Source organism: Podarcis liolepis (assembly GCF_965112155.1).
Source record: "Podarcis liolepis genome assembly, chromosome: 5".
Lineage (NCBI taxonomy): Eukaryota > Metazoa > Chordata > Lepidosauria > Squamata > Lacertidae > Podarcis > Podarcis liolepis.
Window position 1 is genome coordinate 46,629,795 of NC_139556.1, and position 19,998 is coordinate 46,649,792.

Here is a 19,998-nt window from a genome sequence, read left to right on the forward strand (position 1 = left end):
ACTGGCAAATGCCTATTTTAACTGAATTTCTGCTGTAACATGCAAAGGCACTACTTGACTGACAGACTTTTGCTTAATTAAGGGATGGGCAGAATTCAGAGATTTCTTTAATAGCTCAAGATCCCTAAGTCTTCTGGACATTGACAAATGGATTAAATATATATTATGGGGAGGAGAGAAATATATTTATGGGTCTATGTTGACAATATAAAGTTACCTTTATTTGCTTCTGTAGGCAGAATATGAAGACAAATTTCTCTTTAAAATGTTTTGACACTGAGCCTAACAAACATACTATGTTGATTTTAGACACAGATACATTATCAGGAGGACGTTAAATTGAATAAACCAAAACCAATAAAGAACTTTAAGGGGGGGGGGAGAGGAAGAAAACATGAGACACGTGGTAGAATTAGGTCCTCATCTTCTGCAAGACAAAATAACAGAAGCTGATTATGAGGTCACTTTCAGCTGCTGCTGCTGCTGCTGTTCCAGTTGATAAGGTAGCCAGCTGCTGACCTGATTCTTGCATTAGGTGGGGGATGACTCACTGTAGAGTTCCAGCCACAAAAGGAAGGCAGACACCTCTCTGAGGCTGAATGTATGGCCACTGGAGGCATGGTAAGTTGGTGTGTCAATACTGCTTGGCCCAATCACTCTCCTCGTGGAGATTTGTTGTTCCATATGAAGAAAGTTGCTTACTGCAGGAAAGAGTTGAAAGTCGACATGTCACATGAGGAAATGGTGGTAGGAATGGTGAGATCCCTTTCAACTCTACAGTTCTGTGTTTTTTTATATGTGTTTTATGTTTAAACACATCAGAAGGGAAAATAAGTTTTTCCCTTCTGATGTGTTAAGCACATAGAAGCACAGAGAAAGGCATGTACATACCTTCTCTTATATATCTATAATATCCTATAATTGTATTTTTCAGCTCAGAGAGATTTACGACTTTCTGAAACTCTGTATAGTGTGAGCAGCAATTTTCACTGTTAGGCAGAAAATCTGGAATGATCAAAGCAAAGCATACTTTTAATTAAATAAAGTCAGCTGGATGAAATACATACTGAGCTTGACCAATGTGGATAGACCTGTTCAAGCAGACATAGAACCAAGAATGTCTGACAATGCATTTTTTAACTTGGAAAGCACTATATGCTCTTGAACATTTGGTTAATAGAAATAATTAAAATGATTTATACAAGATAGCGGTTAAATCTGGGTCACTGACTGAATGTCATTATAAGCTCATTTCTTCCTTGATTTTAAGAGAAAATTACATGCTCCTGATGAAACTTTTGAAAGTAGTAAGGGCTGTTTCTTCTTGCACATTGGAAGTACAAGAGACTATTTCTGTGGAATGGGGCAATATCCTAGGAAGAGAGGATTGTGCAGGCATGCATAGTTTGTGCTGCCTGAGATAGTCAACACCCTTCTCCGTGTCTATTAAGTAGAGTTCCGCTTTTTATGGGGAAGTTTTCATGTTTTTCAAAGCTGGGTGTCAGGCAGATATTAAAACATTTGCTGTTTCGCGAGTGTTGACTATTCATTTTGCAGAAATCTACACCTGTTGATATTTATTTTGTTGCCTGTCACAAAGCTTTTAAAAATGGAGGAATCTCCTGCTAGAAAGAAATGACAATGCAACTACTTGGATGTTTCCAGAGGGTTGTGTTGGCTGTTAAGAAAGGCTTCCTTACAGTGCTGCTGTGTCACTCTGTGGATCTCTTAATGAAGCTAATACAGTAAATCAACTTCTAGGCAAGTGACCTGTAATCTCTCACTGGCACTGCTTATCACCCTTCTACTATACACTTTTGCCCACAAATTATGTTTATCAGTCTGCAACAATGACTGATAATTTACATGGTACACTGTGATATTTATTTAGTCCCACTAATAATGCAGTTCATATTGTGATACTACAGAGATCAGTGTCATGATCAAATATATCTCAGCAGCAGTTTGCATTAGTGCTAGAAATATGTTGAAAATTAGATGCTTAACTCTGGTAATCTTGTATCGTAGAATTATTGAACTATTATTCATCATTTCCTCACTGACACATAGTAGCAGGTGGTCAACCAGGTCAGTATGCCTGCTTTTTGCTGAAAACTACTTCCAGGATATGACTTTTGCAACTTCATTCCCTGGACTAGGAGCCAGCTCAGCTGCAGCACAACATTATGATGGGTAGCTGCCAGAGCTCTTCCTCCCTTTTCACTCTGCAGTGGAAAAAATATTAAGCAGACAATTATGAGGTCCATCTCCAGCTGTAAAGGTGACCCACAGTTGCAAACCTGATCTTTGCACTATGATGGGTGGATGGGGAAGTTGCTAAATAAATCCACATGCTGCAAAAGTTTGACTGCACTGCTTTACCAAGATCAATTTCCCTCTGTTTTTCAAAGACCACTGGCTGCCTATGTCCTGCCAAGCTCAATTCAAGGTGTTGTTAATAGTTTACAAAGCTTTAAATGGTTCTGGGACCAAATACCTACAAGAGCACAATCCTCTCCAGTGGAGAAGGGTAGGCTTCTGCTTCTGGTCCAAACAAGGATTTGTAGTGAGATGGTGAAAGAATTGACTTCTCTGTAGTGAGGACCTGACTCTAGAATGATCACCCCTTAGTCTCCCAGATTGTTGTTTTTAGTTGTCAGTTGAATACATTTTAATTTATCCATGCTTTTCCAGTTTGATCCTTAAGAGCAATATATGACTGTGTTTTATTTTTCTATTATTTTTTTTTTGAGAGCCAGCGTGGTGTAGTGGTTAAGAGCAGTGGACTCGTAATCTGGTGAACCGTGTTCGATTCCCTGCTACTCCTAATGCAACTGCTGGGTGACCTTGGGCCAGTCACACTTCTCTGAAGTCTCTCAGCCCCACTCACCTCACAGAGTGTTTGTTGTGGGGGAGGAAGGGAAAGGAGAATGTTAGCCGCTTTGAGACTCCTTAGGGTAGTGATAAAGCGGGATATCAAATCCAAACTCTTCTTCTTGTTGTTGTTGTTGTTGCTTGTATATGCTTATATTGATAACTGATATGTTTTGCTCTTGCATTGATTATAAATCACCCTGTAAGAGAGATTCATAAATACTGTCAATCAATCAGTACTTAAAAACCTGGGCTTGACATTTTCCATTTGTTTGGGCTACTAAAAGCAGACTAATGGCAGCTGATGTTACAATCCATTTGCCTGCTTACCTTGGGGTAATCCCTATTGAATTAATTGGGGGTATCTTCTTCTAACTAAACATATATAGGGTTGCACAAGAAACCAGGTTTAGCTAGCATGTAGTCCCAACATGGGACGCGGGTGGCGCTGTGGGTAAAACCTCAGTGCCTAGGACTTGCTGATTGTATGGTCGGCGGTTCGAATCCCTGCGGCGGGGTGAGCTGTCGTTCGGTCCCAGCTCCCGCCCATCTAGCAGTTCGAAAGCACTCTTAAGTGCAAGTAGATAAATAGGTACCGCTTTATAGCGGGAAGGTAAACGGCGTTTCCGTGTGCTGCGCTAGTGCTGGCTCGCCAGCTGCAGCTTCATCACACTGGCCACGTGACCCGGAAGTGTCTTCGGACAGCGCCGGCTCACGGGCTCTAGAGCGAGATGAGCACGCAACCCTAGAGTCGGACACGACTGGCCCGTATGGGCAGGGGTATCTTTACCTTTACCTAGTCCCAACATGGTTGGATTACAACTTCCATCAACTCTAGCCATCATGGCCAGTGGTAAGAACAATGGGATTTGTAGTCCAACTACAGTACCCCTCAGTACCCATTCAGACTGTGAGGTCTGTTTGGCAAGTACCCTGTCTACCACCTGGTTGTCAGACCAGAAGCACACCCTGAAATCATGGAACTCCTCGGTCCAGATGTGCACTGCCAACATGATTGGGAAGAATTCCAAAAATGTGAGATCATGGGTGATCCCTTTCACCTTCTCATGCAAAGGCCATGGCCTAGAGCACCAGTGACCCCTGAAGTAGACACTGAAGCCCAAGCTGCTAAAGGCATCCAAATGCACAAGAAAGTCCTGGTGCATGTCCAGCAGGTCTTGCCAAAAAGAAATCCCATTGTATACCTTCAAGAAGGCCAACCAAACCTTCAGGTCCTCTTTCGGCGCCTGGGTAAGCCTAAGGTGATCGCCCCACTGTAAGGCAGGCTAAACATGCACAGAAGACCCTGCCTGGAATAACAACCCTGCAGGCAAATTTCAGGTGTCCTAGGAGGGATTGGCCTTACTTTTCTCCTTCCCCTTTTCCACAGTCATTTTCCTACCTAGGAGAGCACACCCGAATATCTCAGGGTTTAAAAAAATTATAATATTTACAGCACTGTATTTACTCCATGAAAGCCTACTGGAGGGTTACAGATAGGAATATTATAAAATGCAGACACTGAATGGGAAAATGTCCAAAAGCATTTTGAATCACTTTAGATAATTAAACAGAAGGAAAGAATATAATGTGTTTAAAGAAGATGCAATAATTGTATGAGTGGGGTGATGTTCAAAGCAGGTGCATGGGGAACTCATTAACATGCTTCCTTCGTTCTTCATATTGTAATGAGAAACAAGAGTTGGAAAAGGCTGTTGCTAACTATCCACAGATATTCATAGTGAGCCAACTATTGCAAGCAGCAGCATGTCTAATAGACCTGTTTATTCCTGTGAATACATATAATAATCAAGAGGGCTAGGAACGGAATAAAGAACAGCCACCTCCATTACAAAGGTCAAGATGACCTAAGTGGAGATGCTACAGCATAAGCAGGCAATTATAATATCAACAGCGGTTTCAATACATTTTGAAAATATTATCTATCTTGCTTGCCTCACCAAGCAATAATGAGTACAAATTATGTAGATCCAGAGTCTTTTCCTTTTTTTTTTTTTTTTTTGGTAGTTTAGGTAGAGAGCAAGAAAATAACGTCAGTGTCAAAGAACAGACAGGAAGACAAATACAAAAAGAAAGAGCAACCAAACCAAATTATATTTTTCTCAAAGCATCTAACTTTGTAAGAAGTGTTTAAAGGTCATTACTGTCTCTGCCGCACAGATTTGAGAGGGGCATTCCAGAGGGTGGGTGCTTTCACTGAAAAGGCTGACTTCTCTGCTGCCACCAGGTGACAAGCCACTGGTCATGGAATGACCAGCAGGATCTCCTCTGAAGATCTAGACTTCTGGTCCCAAGTTGTTTGCTGCTTTAAATGTCAACAGCAAAATGTTGAACATGACATGACATGGTAACTAGCCAGTGCAGATATTTTATTTCTGGTATAATATGTGTAGTAGTAATAACAAGAATAATAATTTATTATTTATACCCCACCCATCTGACTGGGTTTCCCCAGCCACTCTGGGCGGCTTCCAACAAAATATTAAAAATACATTAAAACATCAGTCATTAAAAACTTTGCCAAAGAGGGCTGCCTTCAGATGTCTTCTAAAAGTCAGGTACAGTGGTACCTCAGGTTAAGTACTTAATTCGTTCCGGAGGTCCGTTCTTAAGCTGAAACTGTTCTTAACCTGAAGCACCACTTTAGCTAATGGGGCCTCCCGCTGCTGCCGCTGCGCCGCCAGAGCACGATTTCTGTTTTCATCCTGAAGCAAAGTTCTTAACCCGAGGTAATATTTCTGGGTTAGCGGAGTCTGTAACCTGAAGCGTATGTAACCTGAAGCATATGTAACCCAAGGTATCACTGTAGTTGTTTATTTCCTTGACATCTGATGGGACAGTGTTCTACAGGGCGTGTGTCCCACGAAGCACCCTAACAACTGCATTTTGCATTAGCTGCAGGTAGCGCCACATATGGAGCACATAACAGCAGTTGCATGTGCTCTATGGAATGCAGCTAGTTGGTTTGGGGGTGGAAGAAGGGATGAACTTAACGTAGATTAACATTTTTTAAAAGTCTCATTGGGAGTCTTGGTGTAGCAGCTGGGAGGACTCTTGGGGTAAAGATACTGCTTAATGACAGTCATCTCTAAGTGGCATGAGGTCGACCAGGTGAGATACACCTGGTGTCCTTTTTCTGATAGAGGCCCCGGTGTGGGTGTGAATTTGGACAGCTTGCCTGGAAAGGATTCCATTAGGTCAGATAGAATTTCATATCAGCCCTGGTCATAGGTTACCATGGGGTACATTTTGCCTCCACGAAGAAAAAGTGGAGAGGTAGAGTTGGCTAGGGTTGGGGAAGAGAATCAGTTCAGGTCACGTTTAAACACGAATCCACCAAATTTCCACTTTCCATACACAAATGGAAACACAACCATCCTTCAAAATGTGCATACCTGCACATGCCTTATAAAAGAAGCAGCTATTGCCAAGTGCTGAAATATACCTTCCACTAAATCTATAGAACTGATATTCACAGTCAGTATCATTTGTTCTCTTGGAAGCGCATGCGTGTGAGAGAGAGTCTGATTTCTTTGGACTAGTAGGAGTAACCCAGACCCTTTTCCAATAAATCTTTCCTGTGTTCAGTTTTCTATCTACAAGTATCATAAATACAGAGAGAGTTTCGTTTCATATAGTGCTTATGGTGGAATTCTCTTATGGAAATTATTTTTAAGCTTATCCCAGAGAAGAATTTGTTAAAGATGGAACACAGGGAAATTTTGGAGAGGTATGGAAAGAATGGAAAACAGGCAAAGAAGTTTAAAAGGAAAAGCACTAGATATGGTAAATTAAACCACATGTTTACTGTATAATCTAGTTTAGCCCTAAACTAGAGTACATCCTTGAAAACCTGACAAAAGAGGAAAACTTTTATTTTATTTTTACTAATTTGGGCTTCAGAGGATTAATTAAGGAATTTATTCAATAACAGGGAGGCTACAGCTGAGAAAACCTTGTCCCAGCATTCAAAGTTATCACTTATCTTCTGGTAGGAACCCATAGCAAGCTGTACAAAGAGATGTGCTGTTTTTCCTAAGTGTGGTGACAAAACATATGGTAGATCCCGAAGTATGATGAATTAATGTTGTTTTAACCCATGTCTTTTCTTAGTTGCATTCATTCAATTATGTTAATAAGATTACCATCTAAATTGGTTTACTTTCCTTTATTTATCGCCTTTCCTTTACCAGAGGGGTGCAGGAATAAAATGTAAATCAATTCTGTAAATTACATCTCTTTCCAAAGGGAGACAAATTATCTAATGGATACATGTGTCAAATGTGGTGTTTGATCGTTAAGCATGAGTGCCATGCATGATGCGACCTCTGCACACACCTTTCCTTCTTGCTGAACTTGAGTGCTTGTTGTACTTACTGTTGATAACCCTTCAGAGAAGTGCCCACACATGACTTGTAAATCTCCTTGTACCAGCACTAAGTGTTTATTCCACTGGGCAGCTTTTAAAGTCATTTTCGAAAGAGGAGATAACTGCTTCTTCTACCAAAAAAAGAGAAGTGTCTACCCTGGAGGCTATGGTGTTCAGGACTCACCTTTTCATTTAGCTGTCAGAGCGCTATCAAAAAAACATAGAACAAGACCGAAGAGTAAAATACAGTACATCACATTTAGAGGAGGAAGGGGAAAAGGAGGATTCTTGCAGTAGAATCTTAAGTTCTGTTTAAGTAAACAAAACAAAATATTTCTACTTACACAAAGGATTCCTTTGATTTTTGCAACTCTATAGTACAGTGGTACCTCGGTTTAAGAACAACCCTGTTTACGAACAATTTGGTTTACGAACTCCGTGAAACCGGAAGTAGTGTCCCAGTTTGCAAACTTTACCTCAGTCTAAGAACGGAATCTGAATGGATTTGAGGCCTCATTAGGGAAAGCGTGCTTCTGTTTAAGAATGGCTTCCATTTAAGAACGGACTTCCGAAACGGATTAAGTTTGTAAACCGAGGTACCCCTGTATCTTTTTATCCATTGCTTTTTAAAACCAATCTACTCTCTGAAACCTAGGTCAATGAAACACCAGAGTGCCTGCTTTTATTCCTGCAAAGAATACTGCTCAACATTGTTGCTGTATATAGTCTTATACAATGGCAGGATATTGATTGACTTTAACAGGTATAAGTAACGTCCTGTAAATACTTGGTGCCAGGTTTCTTAGGTGGTGCTAGTCCTGAACTATGGGCAGATGTCAAAGGGGAGTCAAAGTCAGCAAAATGCATGGAGATGTACCAGGAAGACCATGGTTGCTCAAAGTTCCTGTTCAAACAGGAAGCCCTTCCTGCCTAGGATGACCTCTGGCCTCAAGTACTTTACTGTTCTAGAAGATGCTCTAAAGTGAAACTGTGGTGCCTTCCCACATGAGGCAGTTGCTCACGGAATCAAGGGTTCCTGTTTCTATCCCTACTAGACAGTCAGAAATAATATGTTGGTGCCTGTAAATTTTAATAATAGCAAATACAGCAGCAGTAGCAGCCTATATCCTCTCCTTTTGTTTCATTCACCTACTGTAGGGTGCAGTGGGCTGGTTGCCACCTAAAATGACTTTCACGCATAGCTGTAGAAACATTTCAGTGAGTTTTCTGCATGAGTGACTGGGTTCCTTTGGGAGGAAGGGTGAGATATAAATTCAGTGAATGAATGAATGTTCAAGCTCATGAGGACTAATGTCATTAATCACACATCTGTTCCACATCTCTTATCCACATGAAGCCCTGAAGGACATGATGTTACTTACCATACCATCAGGGGCATATGCATTGACCTGTGTGCTCTAAAGGTCAGGGTCCAAATACTAGCTCTGCATACCCAAAGGAGTTTGGGCTTGGGTTTAGGGTTTCTGCAAGGCATTGTATTTGAGGGATTCAGGGTTTGGGGTTTTGTTTTTACTTGTTTTAACTTTAAATCTTCCTAAGAGCTTGAGTCAGAAAAGGAAAGGGTTAGTATTATTTTTATGAAGACCAATTCCCGTTTGAACTTCTTTGCTGGCTACCAGCAGAGAAACATGCTGACTTTCTGATTATCTGGCAATAAAGGAGTTTGTTTTGTGAAGCCTCCTTCTACAGTAGTTCTTGAACGTTCATCCTAGCTCTTCCTAGCCTGCTCAGTTGTGCAGGAATTTCCCCCCCAAGAGTTCTTTTTCCACCTGTATTACCAGTACAGGGACCCCTACCACCACCGCTGCCACAGTGTATTAACTTTTCATTTATTCTGTTTTCATACACAAATTCCTCTTCAGGTGGTTGTAAGTTTCCAGGAAAAAATAATGAGAATCTTTCTCACATATATTTTCACATAGTGGCTATGAATATATTCAAGGTTCCCCCCCCCCTTCATCCCCTAACCCAACTTTCAAGCATAAATATTTGCAAATGAATGAAGGCTATTTTATTTGAAAGTTGAAGCATATTCTTTTGCTTGAGACAATACTGATGATCCGTAAACCATGTGATACAGGTTGTTTATGTTGAGGTTGGAACTTAACGGGTTAAGTTCTTCCCATGATGCCACACCATTCTGACGTCAATTTTGGAAGCTTGGGAGGAGCTTGGGAAGAGTATGCCAGTCCCACTCTGTGCTTTGAGGGGAAAGGATGCAGTTTTGTCATGGCTGCAAATAGTCCTGGAAATTCCTGAGAAATGTTGGAATAAAAGCTGTAAATAGACAAACCGGTGCTGTGTGTGTTTGTCTGGATGCTAAGCCAAACTACGTGACAGTTTACACCGCTGTGCGAAACTCTGCTGAGACGTGACTGAGAGCTGCGCAAGAGGAAGTGTGCCGGGCGGCCATAAATCGCTAATTGGAGTCGCAAATCAATTAGCGGGGACCGCGGCAGATCAATTAAATTGCACAGGTTATGGGTAACCTAAATCATCGATCGTAAAACTGTCACGGGAGGAGGCTGCCGGAAAAGCTTTGATCTGCGGTGTCGAGCAGAGAAGCACGGCAGGAGGCGAAGGCAAGCAAGCAAGCAAGCTGAAAGACGCTGTACTAAAGGCCTGGAGAGGTGGAAGCTTGGAGCTGTGCCTAACGTTTGAAGGCAAGCTGACGACGATGCTGATGCCAGCTTGGAGTTCTGCCTGAAGTTGTGAGAGGCAGGGGAGCTGATCTGCTAGACCGGGAGCTGGAGAGCGGCTGTTTGTTTACGTGAGTACGCTGGGCCCCGGGGGAAGATGGCAGATGGCCAGGAGGTGTTTCAAGCTCCGTTTGAACAGCTTGAGGAACTCACCGTCCAAGCGTGGAATACCTGGACAAAAAGGGTGAGAGCGTGGTTTTTAGCCACGGAAGTTTGGGACATTTCCCAGAGGGAACCAGTGCAACTGGTGGACAGAGTTGCAGGAAAGTCGCAATCTGCTTCTCTGGAGGAGAAAATGCAGAGGGAGAAAGCTGAGATCTGCATGTTGAGAGCAGGTGTTCATGCTAGTTTGCAGCATCACCTGGAGAGCGTTGAATCTGAGTGTGAGGCCTGGAGTGTGCTGAAACGTCTGTGTGAAGACTCAGCAAGGGGCCAAGGGCAGGTGGAAGCTGAAAGCCTAGAGATGGCTGGAGCCCCTGTTTCTGATGCTTTAGCCTCAAGGAGTGCTAGTGAGCAAGTCGGGGGGGCAGAAAGTTCCAAAGGCAAGTTTGAAAAGTTTTCCACTGAACCTGCTAGAATGAAGCGGCAGTTCAGGGGGGGCGGATCTGGCAAGGAGTGCTTTTCCGGAAGAAGGAGGGCCAAGCCAGCTGAAAAGAGCCCCAGGCAGTGTTTTTCCACTGGAGTTCGTCATTGCTACGTGTGTAAAGCAGCGGGACATCTGCGGCGAGATTGCCCCCACCGGAGCAAAGAGGCAAGGCAGGATGTTGCCAAGGTCAAACAGCTGAACTCTCATGGGAACCAGTCGGGTTTCCATGGCAACCAGCCTGGGAGAGCAGCCAGGCGTGGGACTGAGGCTGGTGGACGTGCCAGGTGCCAGGAGGAGACTTATCAAATAACAGCTAGTCTGGCTTTGTCTGAAGACAGCTGTGACACAAGCTCAGAGCTAAGTTTTGTTATTGACTCTGCAGCTAATTGCAATTTGATTCCAGAGACACCTGCTGTTGAGAGGTGGAATTGCAAGGCAATTCCGGTTGGGAAAACTGTACTGTTTGCAAATGGACAGAAAAAATATGTGACTAACGTTACAAATCTCTTTATGTCTATTTTACAGGAAACGTTGGAGTGTTGTACTGTTCCTGGGAGGCACCACTGTCTTTTATCTGTGCCTTATTTACTGAAAATGGGATTTACGGTTTGTTTTCAGGATGATGTGTGCACAATCTCCAAAGGAGGGAGGATGCTTGCCAAGGTTAAAAAGGGGCAGAATGATCTCTTCATTCTTAAAACGTCTCTGGAGGGTGGTGGAAATGCTGGAAAAGCACAGGTGCAGTGTGCTAAGGTTCCCAGTCATGTGCAGAAGTTGCCCAGGTGCACAAAAGGGTGCAAACTTCGGAAATGTGGGAGGTCCCAAGGGTGCAGGGCATGCAAAGGTGCATAGGTACTTGGTTTTCCCGGGTTTGGGAGGGTAGCCAAAGAGCCCTTTGAGCTTGTTCACACAGATCTGTCAGGACCCATGAGGTGTGAGAGTCTGGGTGGGGCCAGGTATGTGCTATCGCTGACAGATGACCACAGCCAGGTTGGCTGGTGTTTCTCTCTCAAATCACAGGGGGAGGTGGCGCAACTGATCCAGGATTGGGTTGCGGAGTTGGAACGAAGGTTCTCCACCAGGGTGCAAGGGTTCAAGAGCGACCGAGGGTCACAGTTTACTGGGTCTGCTCTGGAAGAGTTTTTCAAGGAAAAGGGAATACGTCACCAGGTGACGGGTGCAAAGTCTCCTCAAAGGGAGGAGAGGGAGGCAGAGGCTGATCCCGGTGATGGGGACCAGGTCCAGGATCAGGGTTCAGAACCCGGTGATGGGGACCAGGTCCAGGGTCAGGGGTCAGGGCAGGTTTGGGCATCTCCAAGGGTTGTGAAAGGAATGTCCAGGTGTGAGGCTTCATCTCCGGTAAGCGTAATGGAGAAAGCTCACAGACGGGTTGTCAAGTCAGAGGGGGAAAAGTCTGACGGAGAAGACACAACTGCTGGCCCAAGTGGGTCAGAGGGGTTTCAGGTCACGGGTGCGTGGGAAAGTGTCGCACAGTGTGATTCTGGGAATGTTGAAGGGGTTCAACAGGTGCCTGGGAAAGATGCCGGGAAGAGGCACAAGGCAAAGGGGAAGGTGTTGAACTCAAAAGGGTCTTGTCAGAAGGTGCAGCAAGGGGGGGTGTTGAGGTTGGAACTTAACGGGTTAAGTTCTTCCCATGATGCCACACCATTCTGACGTCAATTTTGGAAGCTTGGGAGGAGCTTGGGAAGAGTATGCCAGTCCCACTCTGTGCTTTGAGGGGAAAGGATGCAGTTTTGTCATGGCTGCAAATAGTCCTGGAAATTCCTGAGAAATGTTGAAATAAAAGCTGTAAATAGACAAACCGGTGCTGTGTGTGTTTGTCTGGATGCTAAGCCAAACTACGTGACAGTTTACACCGCTGTGCGAAACTCTGCTGAGACGTGACTGAGAGCTGCGCAAGAGGAAGTGTGCCGGGCGGCCATAAATCGCTAATTGGAGTCGCAAATCAATTAGCGGGGACCGCGGCAGATCAATTAAATTGCACAGTTTACAGGTGATTACTCCACTTTGTATGCCAATAGGTTCTGTTCTGAAGTTTTAATTAATGATTATGTAGGTTCTGGAGCCAGCAAGCATTACCCCATCCCTTTCCCATGTGCATTCTGTCTGCACAAATGTTTCATTCATTTATTTACTTGCAACATTTTTATACAATACATTTATAAAATGTGGTGCATAGAAAATATAGGATATGCTGTTGTAATAATACTTCTGTCTTAATCCTCTGCGACTTTCCATTCCAAATGACTGACATCCAGTTACCACTCCCTCTCTCTTTTTTTTGCCACTACTTCAAGAAGAAACGGCCCTTTGGCTAAGAAGCACATTTCTTTATAAGGGTATAATATACATATAGAAAAAGACAAAGTTCCACCTTCAGGAATATTGCTTCTGGCAGAAAATTGTAGCGACCATGTTTTCAGTGGCGGTATTAGTTTTAATTGGAATGTATAACAATGGAGTGTCCTTGGGTTATTTCTCATGGTTAGTGCAGTGGAGAACCTATAAGTTCCCCAAGTTTTGAGAGAACTAGGTTGCTCCCCTTATTTTGAAGTAGTAGCCGCTAATCATGAGCTCAGTCAATCATGTAACTCAGTAGGTGCTACAAGAATCAAGCTCTGAAACAAGACTGATCATTATAGGAATAGTGTCATTTTTTGGAAGCTGTAGAAATTCTAAGGAACTGTCTTCTGTTCCAGAACTCAGACTGGCATAATTAGATTTTAAAAACTTTACATTGCATGCTAAATTTTCAGCAATTAAGTCGCAGTGACATCTGTTCCCTTAAATTGCCTTAAATAGCAAAATTGCTTGTTCAGAATTCTGTTCAGACATGGGCACCTTGATCCCCAGCAGGGGGTAATTGCAATGCAGACCACTGTAGTACTGACTTTCTTAGCACCATGTAATTCCTTGGATTGGACGAAACCGCTTAGAAAGAGAAATGAATTGTCTTGACTACACCTTCTGACCAATGCCAGTGTTACAGACACTCTTTCCCTTTCCAGAGCTTACATCCAGAATAAGACACCAACCCTTACTTTAGCTAGTATTAGGACGTTTGCATATACACCTAAGAAGTTACACCAGCCTCACTCACAATATCTGTAAATTTGAGATAGAGTGGAATTTGCCTTTGAGGCAGCTTAAAGTCTACATTTTTGCCTTGTTAATTTGACATGATGCATAAAAATCTCGAACCATTTTCTAATAGAAAAAAGCAGTTCATCTGAAATATTTAAGTAGGGGATACATAAATAAAGTATACAGGGTAGGTTAAGTGTTACATATTAAATAAATCTGAATTCATAAATAATCACCTCATAATAGCCACTCAGTGATTTTACAATCAGAGAGGCTAATTTATAAAACCTTGTAGTAAATCCCCTTATAACAATGTGCACAGACTTTGTTCAGTATTATAACTATTTTATTCCATTATTGAGCTTTCAACTCTTCCACTTTAATTTTGTTTTAAAAAGTAATTAAGTAAAAAAGATTTGGTCTTGAAATTATGTTTTAAGATATCCTCTTTCTCTTCCAGTGACCTTTTTGCTGGCAACTTCACAGAAACACACTATTTGGAAGATGGTACTGGTGCTGTTCTTGCACGTAATTACACGGTAAGTTTTGTGACTTTGTCTGTGGGGAGGTAGAAGTGCAATACTTGGTCATTAAAAGAACAGAAGGGGAACTATGAAATAGAGTGGTTTGAAATCACTGTTTAGGCAGTTTTCAGGTTTCTTTGTTCAAAATGCACAACTGTGGACGGAAATGTCCTAAGTAGTGCATGATGGGAGGGGCTTTAATAGTTATAAATTTTGTGCACTTAAACGCCTTTGGACATGTGCCCATTAGAAGTTCTTTATAAGCTGCAAGTATGCAGAGATAATGCATGAGATCCAGCTTCTGCAATGTGGGAGCTCTCAAAAAGGGATTTACAAGGCATTTGAGGCCTTCTGCAATGCGGAAGCCAAATTTTGTCCGTCCTTTCTTTCTTTCTTTCTTTCTTTCTTTTTATTGAATTAGACCATAATGTAAGTGCGACGGCGCAAAGGCACTTTTCCCCCTGGCGCTGTTGGGCCGGCCCTCACTTAAATATAGTGCGACCACCTCACAGTACACCAATTACACAAATTTCTACAAATTGCCCCAGATTATCTAGTGGGGGTCTTGGGTGAGGGAAAACTTAATGATTTGGAGTCTCAGGCAGGATTTGATCAAATAAGAAAGATTTTATTAAACAAAGGAAGTTTATGACACAAAGTGGGTAAAACAAAGGATAATTCAGATTATAATGTTATTTCAGGTAACCGTTCACCTAATAGTATTTATACTAAATCTAGCTGATGTTATGGACTTCTAATAAAACATAGCTTCTTTTAAACTTCAGGTGCTTATGTTCAGTTACTTCACTTCAGGTAGATCTTACAGGTTTTTAGACTAAAGGGTAAATGCTCAGCTTATTTCCAGTAATTTCACTTCACTTCTTTCTCAGTTGTTGCACAGCTGTTGCTGCTTTATACTTTGGTTCTTAAACAAGGTGGTACTTCCAGTCAGTTGCACACCCCTTATTCCCGAGGCACTCCAAGTAACAGGCCCAAGGGATCTCCACACCCCTCTTAACTGGTTTGGGAGTCTTCTCTTTTTGTAGAAGAATCTCTCCCCTCCTGACTGGAATGAGACCTAAGTAGACTGTATCTTTCCAGCTTCTACTCCTCCTGGCTCAGCCTCCCAGTTAATTCCTGGCCTAATTACTCATACAGGACACCACACATTGTCCTTCACACTAAGATCAGAGACTTATTTCTCTAGCTTTTGATATATTCCCCAGAGCGGATGTTTCTACCCAGAACCAACTCTCTCTCTCTCTCTCTCTCTCTCTCTCTCTCTCTCTCTCTCTCTCCCCTCTCACTCCCTATCTCCCAACCTATCTCCCAACCTACTCAACTGTCTCTTAAACTCCCTCTCCTGGAACCCTGGCCAATCAGAAGCTGCCATTCATTAACCTTTTGCTAGCAAGGAAAAAGAAAAACACTTGGTGACGCAACCTGCCCAGCAAAACAAAATTTTCCGTCACAGTAGGTCTTCTTATTTTTTTTGGCGGGGGGGGGGGGGGAGACGGACTCGAAAAAGTTCCCTATCTTACCTGATCTTTCCTCAGAAGGGATTATATACCTTTGTTTCTATAAATATATAGAGATGCTTTGGAGCAATTGTATGTTCCTGTCCCACTTGTATTTAAAACTTAGAATTATAGTCTTGGAAGTCATCTAGTCCAGTGTTCCCCAACCTTGGGCCTCCAGCTGTTTTTGGACTACAACTCCCATCATCCCTCGCTAGCAAGACCAGTGGTCAAGGATGATGGGAATTGTAGTCCAAAATCAGCTGGAGGCCCAAGGTTGGGGAACACTGATCTAGTCTAATCCCCTGCAATGCAGGAATCTCAACTCAAGCATCCATGATAGATGACCATCATTCCTTTGCTTAAAAACCTCTAAGGAAGGAGAGTCCACCACCTTCCGAGGGAGTCGGTTTCATTGTCAAACAACTCTAGAATAGCCTTAGCTTTTGTTGTTGTTGCTGCATCACACTGCTGACTCAAATGAAGATCCTTCTTAATTAAAACAGTACAGTGGCTGGTCTGGATTACTACATTTTACTTTTATCTGCTGATTAGATCCAGCTTAACTGCATTTTAAAAATGTATATGTTTGATGTAGAAGTAGAAGCATTACACATCTTCTTAAGTTCCTTAATAAGACAGTAGTAAATGGAGGTTCATGACGCCTCTTGTCTTAGATTGGAGCTGTAAGGTTTTTTAAAGTTTTTTTTAATTAGCCGTTAAGGTGAACAATTGAAGCAGCAATTTATACCCTGGTAGACTAACCAGTTAAAACAGTTTTTAAAATATTGCAGTAGAACCCTTTTTGATACCAAAATGCAATGCATCTTGCACTCCCAACATTTTAATGCTTACACATATATTTATTGTAAAAATACGTTTTCCTGCAAATAAAACATGTTGTCACCACGGTTTGTGAAATATTCACTGCTAGTTTCAAATAGTGAAAGTGAGCTGCTTCTAATTTTAGATATTTTTACCTCTGCAAAATGGCAAAATCTCAGAATTAAGGAAGTGTTGCTAAGTAAAGCTTCATCCAGAGTGTTCTATACTGCTGACTTTTGATTTTAATTCTGATTTTTGTGAGGCACGGTTTTCACCTAGAAAGTAGATAAGATGATGAGAAATCCATTATCATATATCTTACAGATTTTAAAAATAGCTTAAACACCCTTCGGTGCCCCAATCAGGAGACCTCAGTGCAAGCTTCCTCAAACTCGGCCCTCCAGATGTTTTGAGACTACAATTCCCATCAACCCTGACCACTGGTCCTGCTAGCGAGGGATCATGGGAGTTGTAGGCTCAAAACATCTGGAGGGCCGAGTTTAAGGAAGCCTGCCTCAGTGCATGCAGAAGGGATAACTCTTCCCTCCCCCCACTGTTTTCCTGAATAAAATTAATCCCCCAAACTGCTCTTTATCCAGTAGAGCAAAACATAAAAGTACTGAACATGTTAGTTAACATATTTGGATGGCATATGTGGAGTGGATGATGTGTACATTATTCCCTTGTGCACACCATGCTAATTCCTCCACTGTGCTGTTTGGACCAGTGGGAATTAGCATGGCACTATCACCACCCAACTTAAGGTCTTGGATCACTGAATTAAGGAAAAAATATATCATTGCTGTTCATTATCTAGATCCCCAAATATACAAAAATAAATAAATAATAAAAATACATGTGGGGGTTTGTGAGTCAGACACTACTATTGAGATATCAACAAAGATGTCTAATTGATCTATCCCTTACTTCATCATGATCAATGCCAAAAATGAGGAATGGCTTATTTTGGCAAGAACAATTTACATGGCTTGATTCCTTGATTTAGCATCTCTGACAGTAGAAATTATGCATGTATGTTTTAATATTAGCTCTCAGTTTTTCGACAGTCATAGATGTGCTCCAGCTTGGTGCAAAACTAATGACAGCATAAATATAGGTTTTACTGGGGAATGTTTAATACCACCCTGTTTCCCTTCAGATCATCGTGTCTTCTCCCTGGATTCTAGTGTTCACTCTACCTCCTGTCTTCTCTTGTCAGAGAGAAGATGGACACTTAAAGGGGGCTGAGTTTAAGCCTCTGGTTTATAATTTTAAAAACATAGCATTGTGTGTGTGTGTGTGTGTGTGTGTGTGTGTGTGTGTAGATCGATAGATAAGGCTCCTCTCATGTGGAATCCATCACCAGCTAAGATAAGGCATGCTCATACAATCTGCTCTTTCACATGCATGCTAAATGAATTTTTTAATTACTGTGCTCTGATTATTTTCTAGTGTTGTGCTGTTATTTTAACAGTTTAACTCTGGTGTGTATTTTAGATTTATTTTTTTTTGTTTTCTCTACATTGCCTTAATATTTTATAAGTTGGGCAGTTTATAAAAACCTTTAACATAAATTATATATCCACAAGGTGATATCCAACTTTAGTAAAGGTAAAGGGACCCCTGACCATTAGGTCCGGTCGTGACCGACTCTGGGGTTGCGGCGCTCATTTCGCTCTATAGGCCAAGGGAGCCGGTGTTTGTCCGCAGACAGCTTCCGGGTCATGTGGCCAGCATGACTAAGCCACTTCTGGCGAACCAGAGCAGCGCACAGAAACACCATTTACCTTCCCACCGGAGAGGTACCTATTTATCTACTTGCACTTTGATGTGCTTTCGAACTGCTAGGTTGGTAGGAGCAGGGACCGAGCAACGGGAGCTCACCCCGTCACGGGGATTCGAACCGCCGACCTTCTGATCGGCAAGTCCTAGGCTCTGTGGTTTAACCCACAGTGCCACCTGTGTCCCTTACTATCCAACTTTAGTCATACTCTAAATATCCCCATTTAAATAAACAGGCTTATATATTTTGATTTCAATGGGTCTGCTCTGGCTGAATATGACTTCATAGAATCATAGAGTTGGAATAGACCACAAGGGCCAACGAGTCCAATCCCCTGCCAAGCAGGAAACACCATCAGAGCACTCCTGACATATGGTTGTCAAGCCTCTGCTTAAAGACCTCCAAAGGAGACTCCACCACACTCCTTGGCAGCAAATTCCACTGTCGAACAGCTCTTACCGTCAGGAAGTTCTTCCTAATGTTTAGGTGGAATCTTCTTTATTGTAGCTTGAATCCATTGCTCCGTGTCCGCTTCTCTGGAGCAGCAGAAAACAACCTTTCTCCCTCCTCTATATGACATCCTTTTATATATTTGAACATGGCTATCATATCACCCCTTAACCTCCTCTTCTCCAGGCTAAACATGCCCAGCTCCCTTAGCCATTCCTCATAAGTCATCGTTTCCAAGCCTTTGACCATTTTGATTGCCCTCCTCTGGACACGTTCCAGTTTGTCAGTGTCCTTCTTGAACTGTGGTGCCCAGAACTGGACACAGTACTCCAGGTGAGGTCTGACCAGAGCAGAATACAGTGGCACTATTACTTCCCTTGATGTAGATGCTATACTTCTATTGATGCAGCCCAGAATTGCATTGGCTTTTTTAGCTGCCGCGTCACACTGTTGGCTCATGTCAAGTTTGTGGTCAACCAAGACTCCTAGATCCTTTTCACATGTACTGCTCTCAAGCCAGGTGTCACCCATCTTGTATTTGTGCCTCTCATTTTTTTTGCCCAAGTGCAATACTTTACATTTCTCCCTGCTAAAGTTCATCTTGTTTGTTTTGGCCCAGTTCTCTAATCTGTCAAGGTCGTTTTGAAGTGTGATCCTGTCCTCTGGGGTGTTAGCCACCCCTCCCAGTTTGGTGTCATCTGCAAATTTGATCAAGATGCCCTTGAGTCCATCATCCAAGTCGTTGATAAAGATGTTGAATAACACCGGGCCCAAGACAGAACCCTGTGGCACCCCACTAGTCACTCTTCTCCAGGATGAAGAGGAACCATTGATGAGCACCCTTTGGGTTTGGTCAGTCAGGCAGTTACAAATCCACTGAGTGGTAGCATAGTCAAGACCGCATTTTGCCAGCTTCTTTACAAGAATATCATGGGGCACCTTGTCGAATGCCTTGCTGAAATCAAGGTAGGCTACATCCACTGCGTTCCCTTCATCTACCAGGCTTACGTTGGATATCATCCATGCATTTTAAAAGTTTGTTATTTTACATTTTATTAACAATAAATTTGTTACTTGTTCTAGTTCAGGTTTTAAAAGATCTAGACATATCTTGAGATTGCCATTTAATTTGTAACATGAGTTTTTATCCATGCATGTGTGCTGCAAACACATTATAACCTTTTCACTGTGTAAGGTTTCATTTCCATCGAAAAGAAAAGAAGA

General features: G+C 42.4%; 1 protein-coding gene across 4 annotated transcripts in view; it reads left to right on the top strand.

Annotated features, from left to right (window-relative positions):
* ADAM12 (ADAM metallopeptidase domain 12) overlaps positions 1-19,998 on the top strand; it is a 201,723-nt gene that overhangs the window by 93,087 nt on the left and 88,638 nt on the right. For all 4 annotated transcript variants that reach the window (XM_083506121.1, XM_083506122.1, XM_083506123.1 and 1 more), the window contains one exon: positions 14,136-14,214. In XM_083506121.1, coding sequence (XP_083362247.1) covers positions 14,136-14,214 — 79 coding nt within the window. The remainder of the gene's footprint in view (positions 1-14,135; positions 14,215-19,998) is intronic.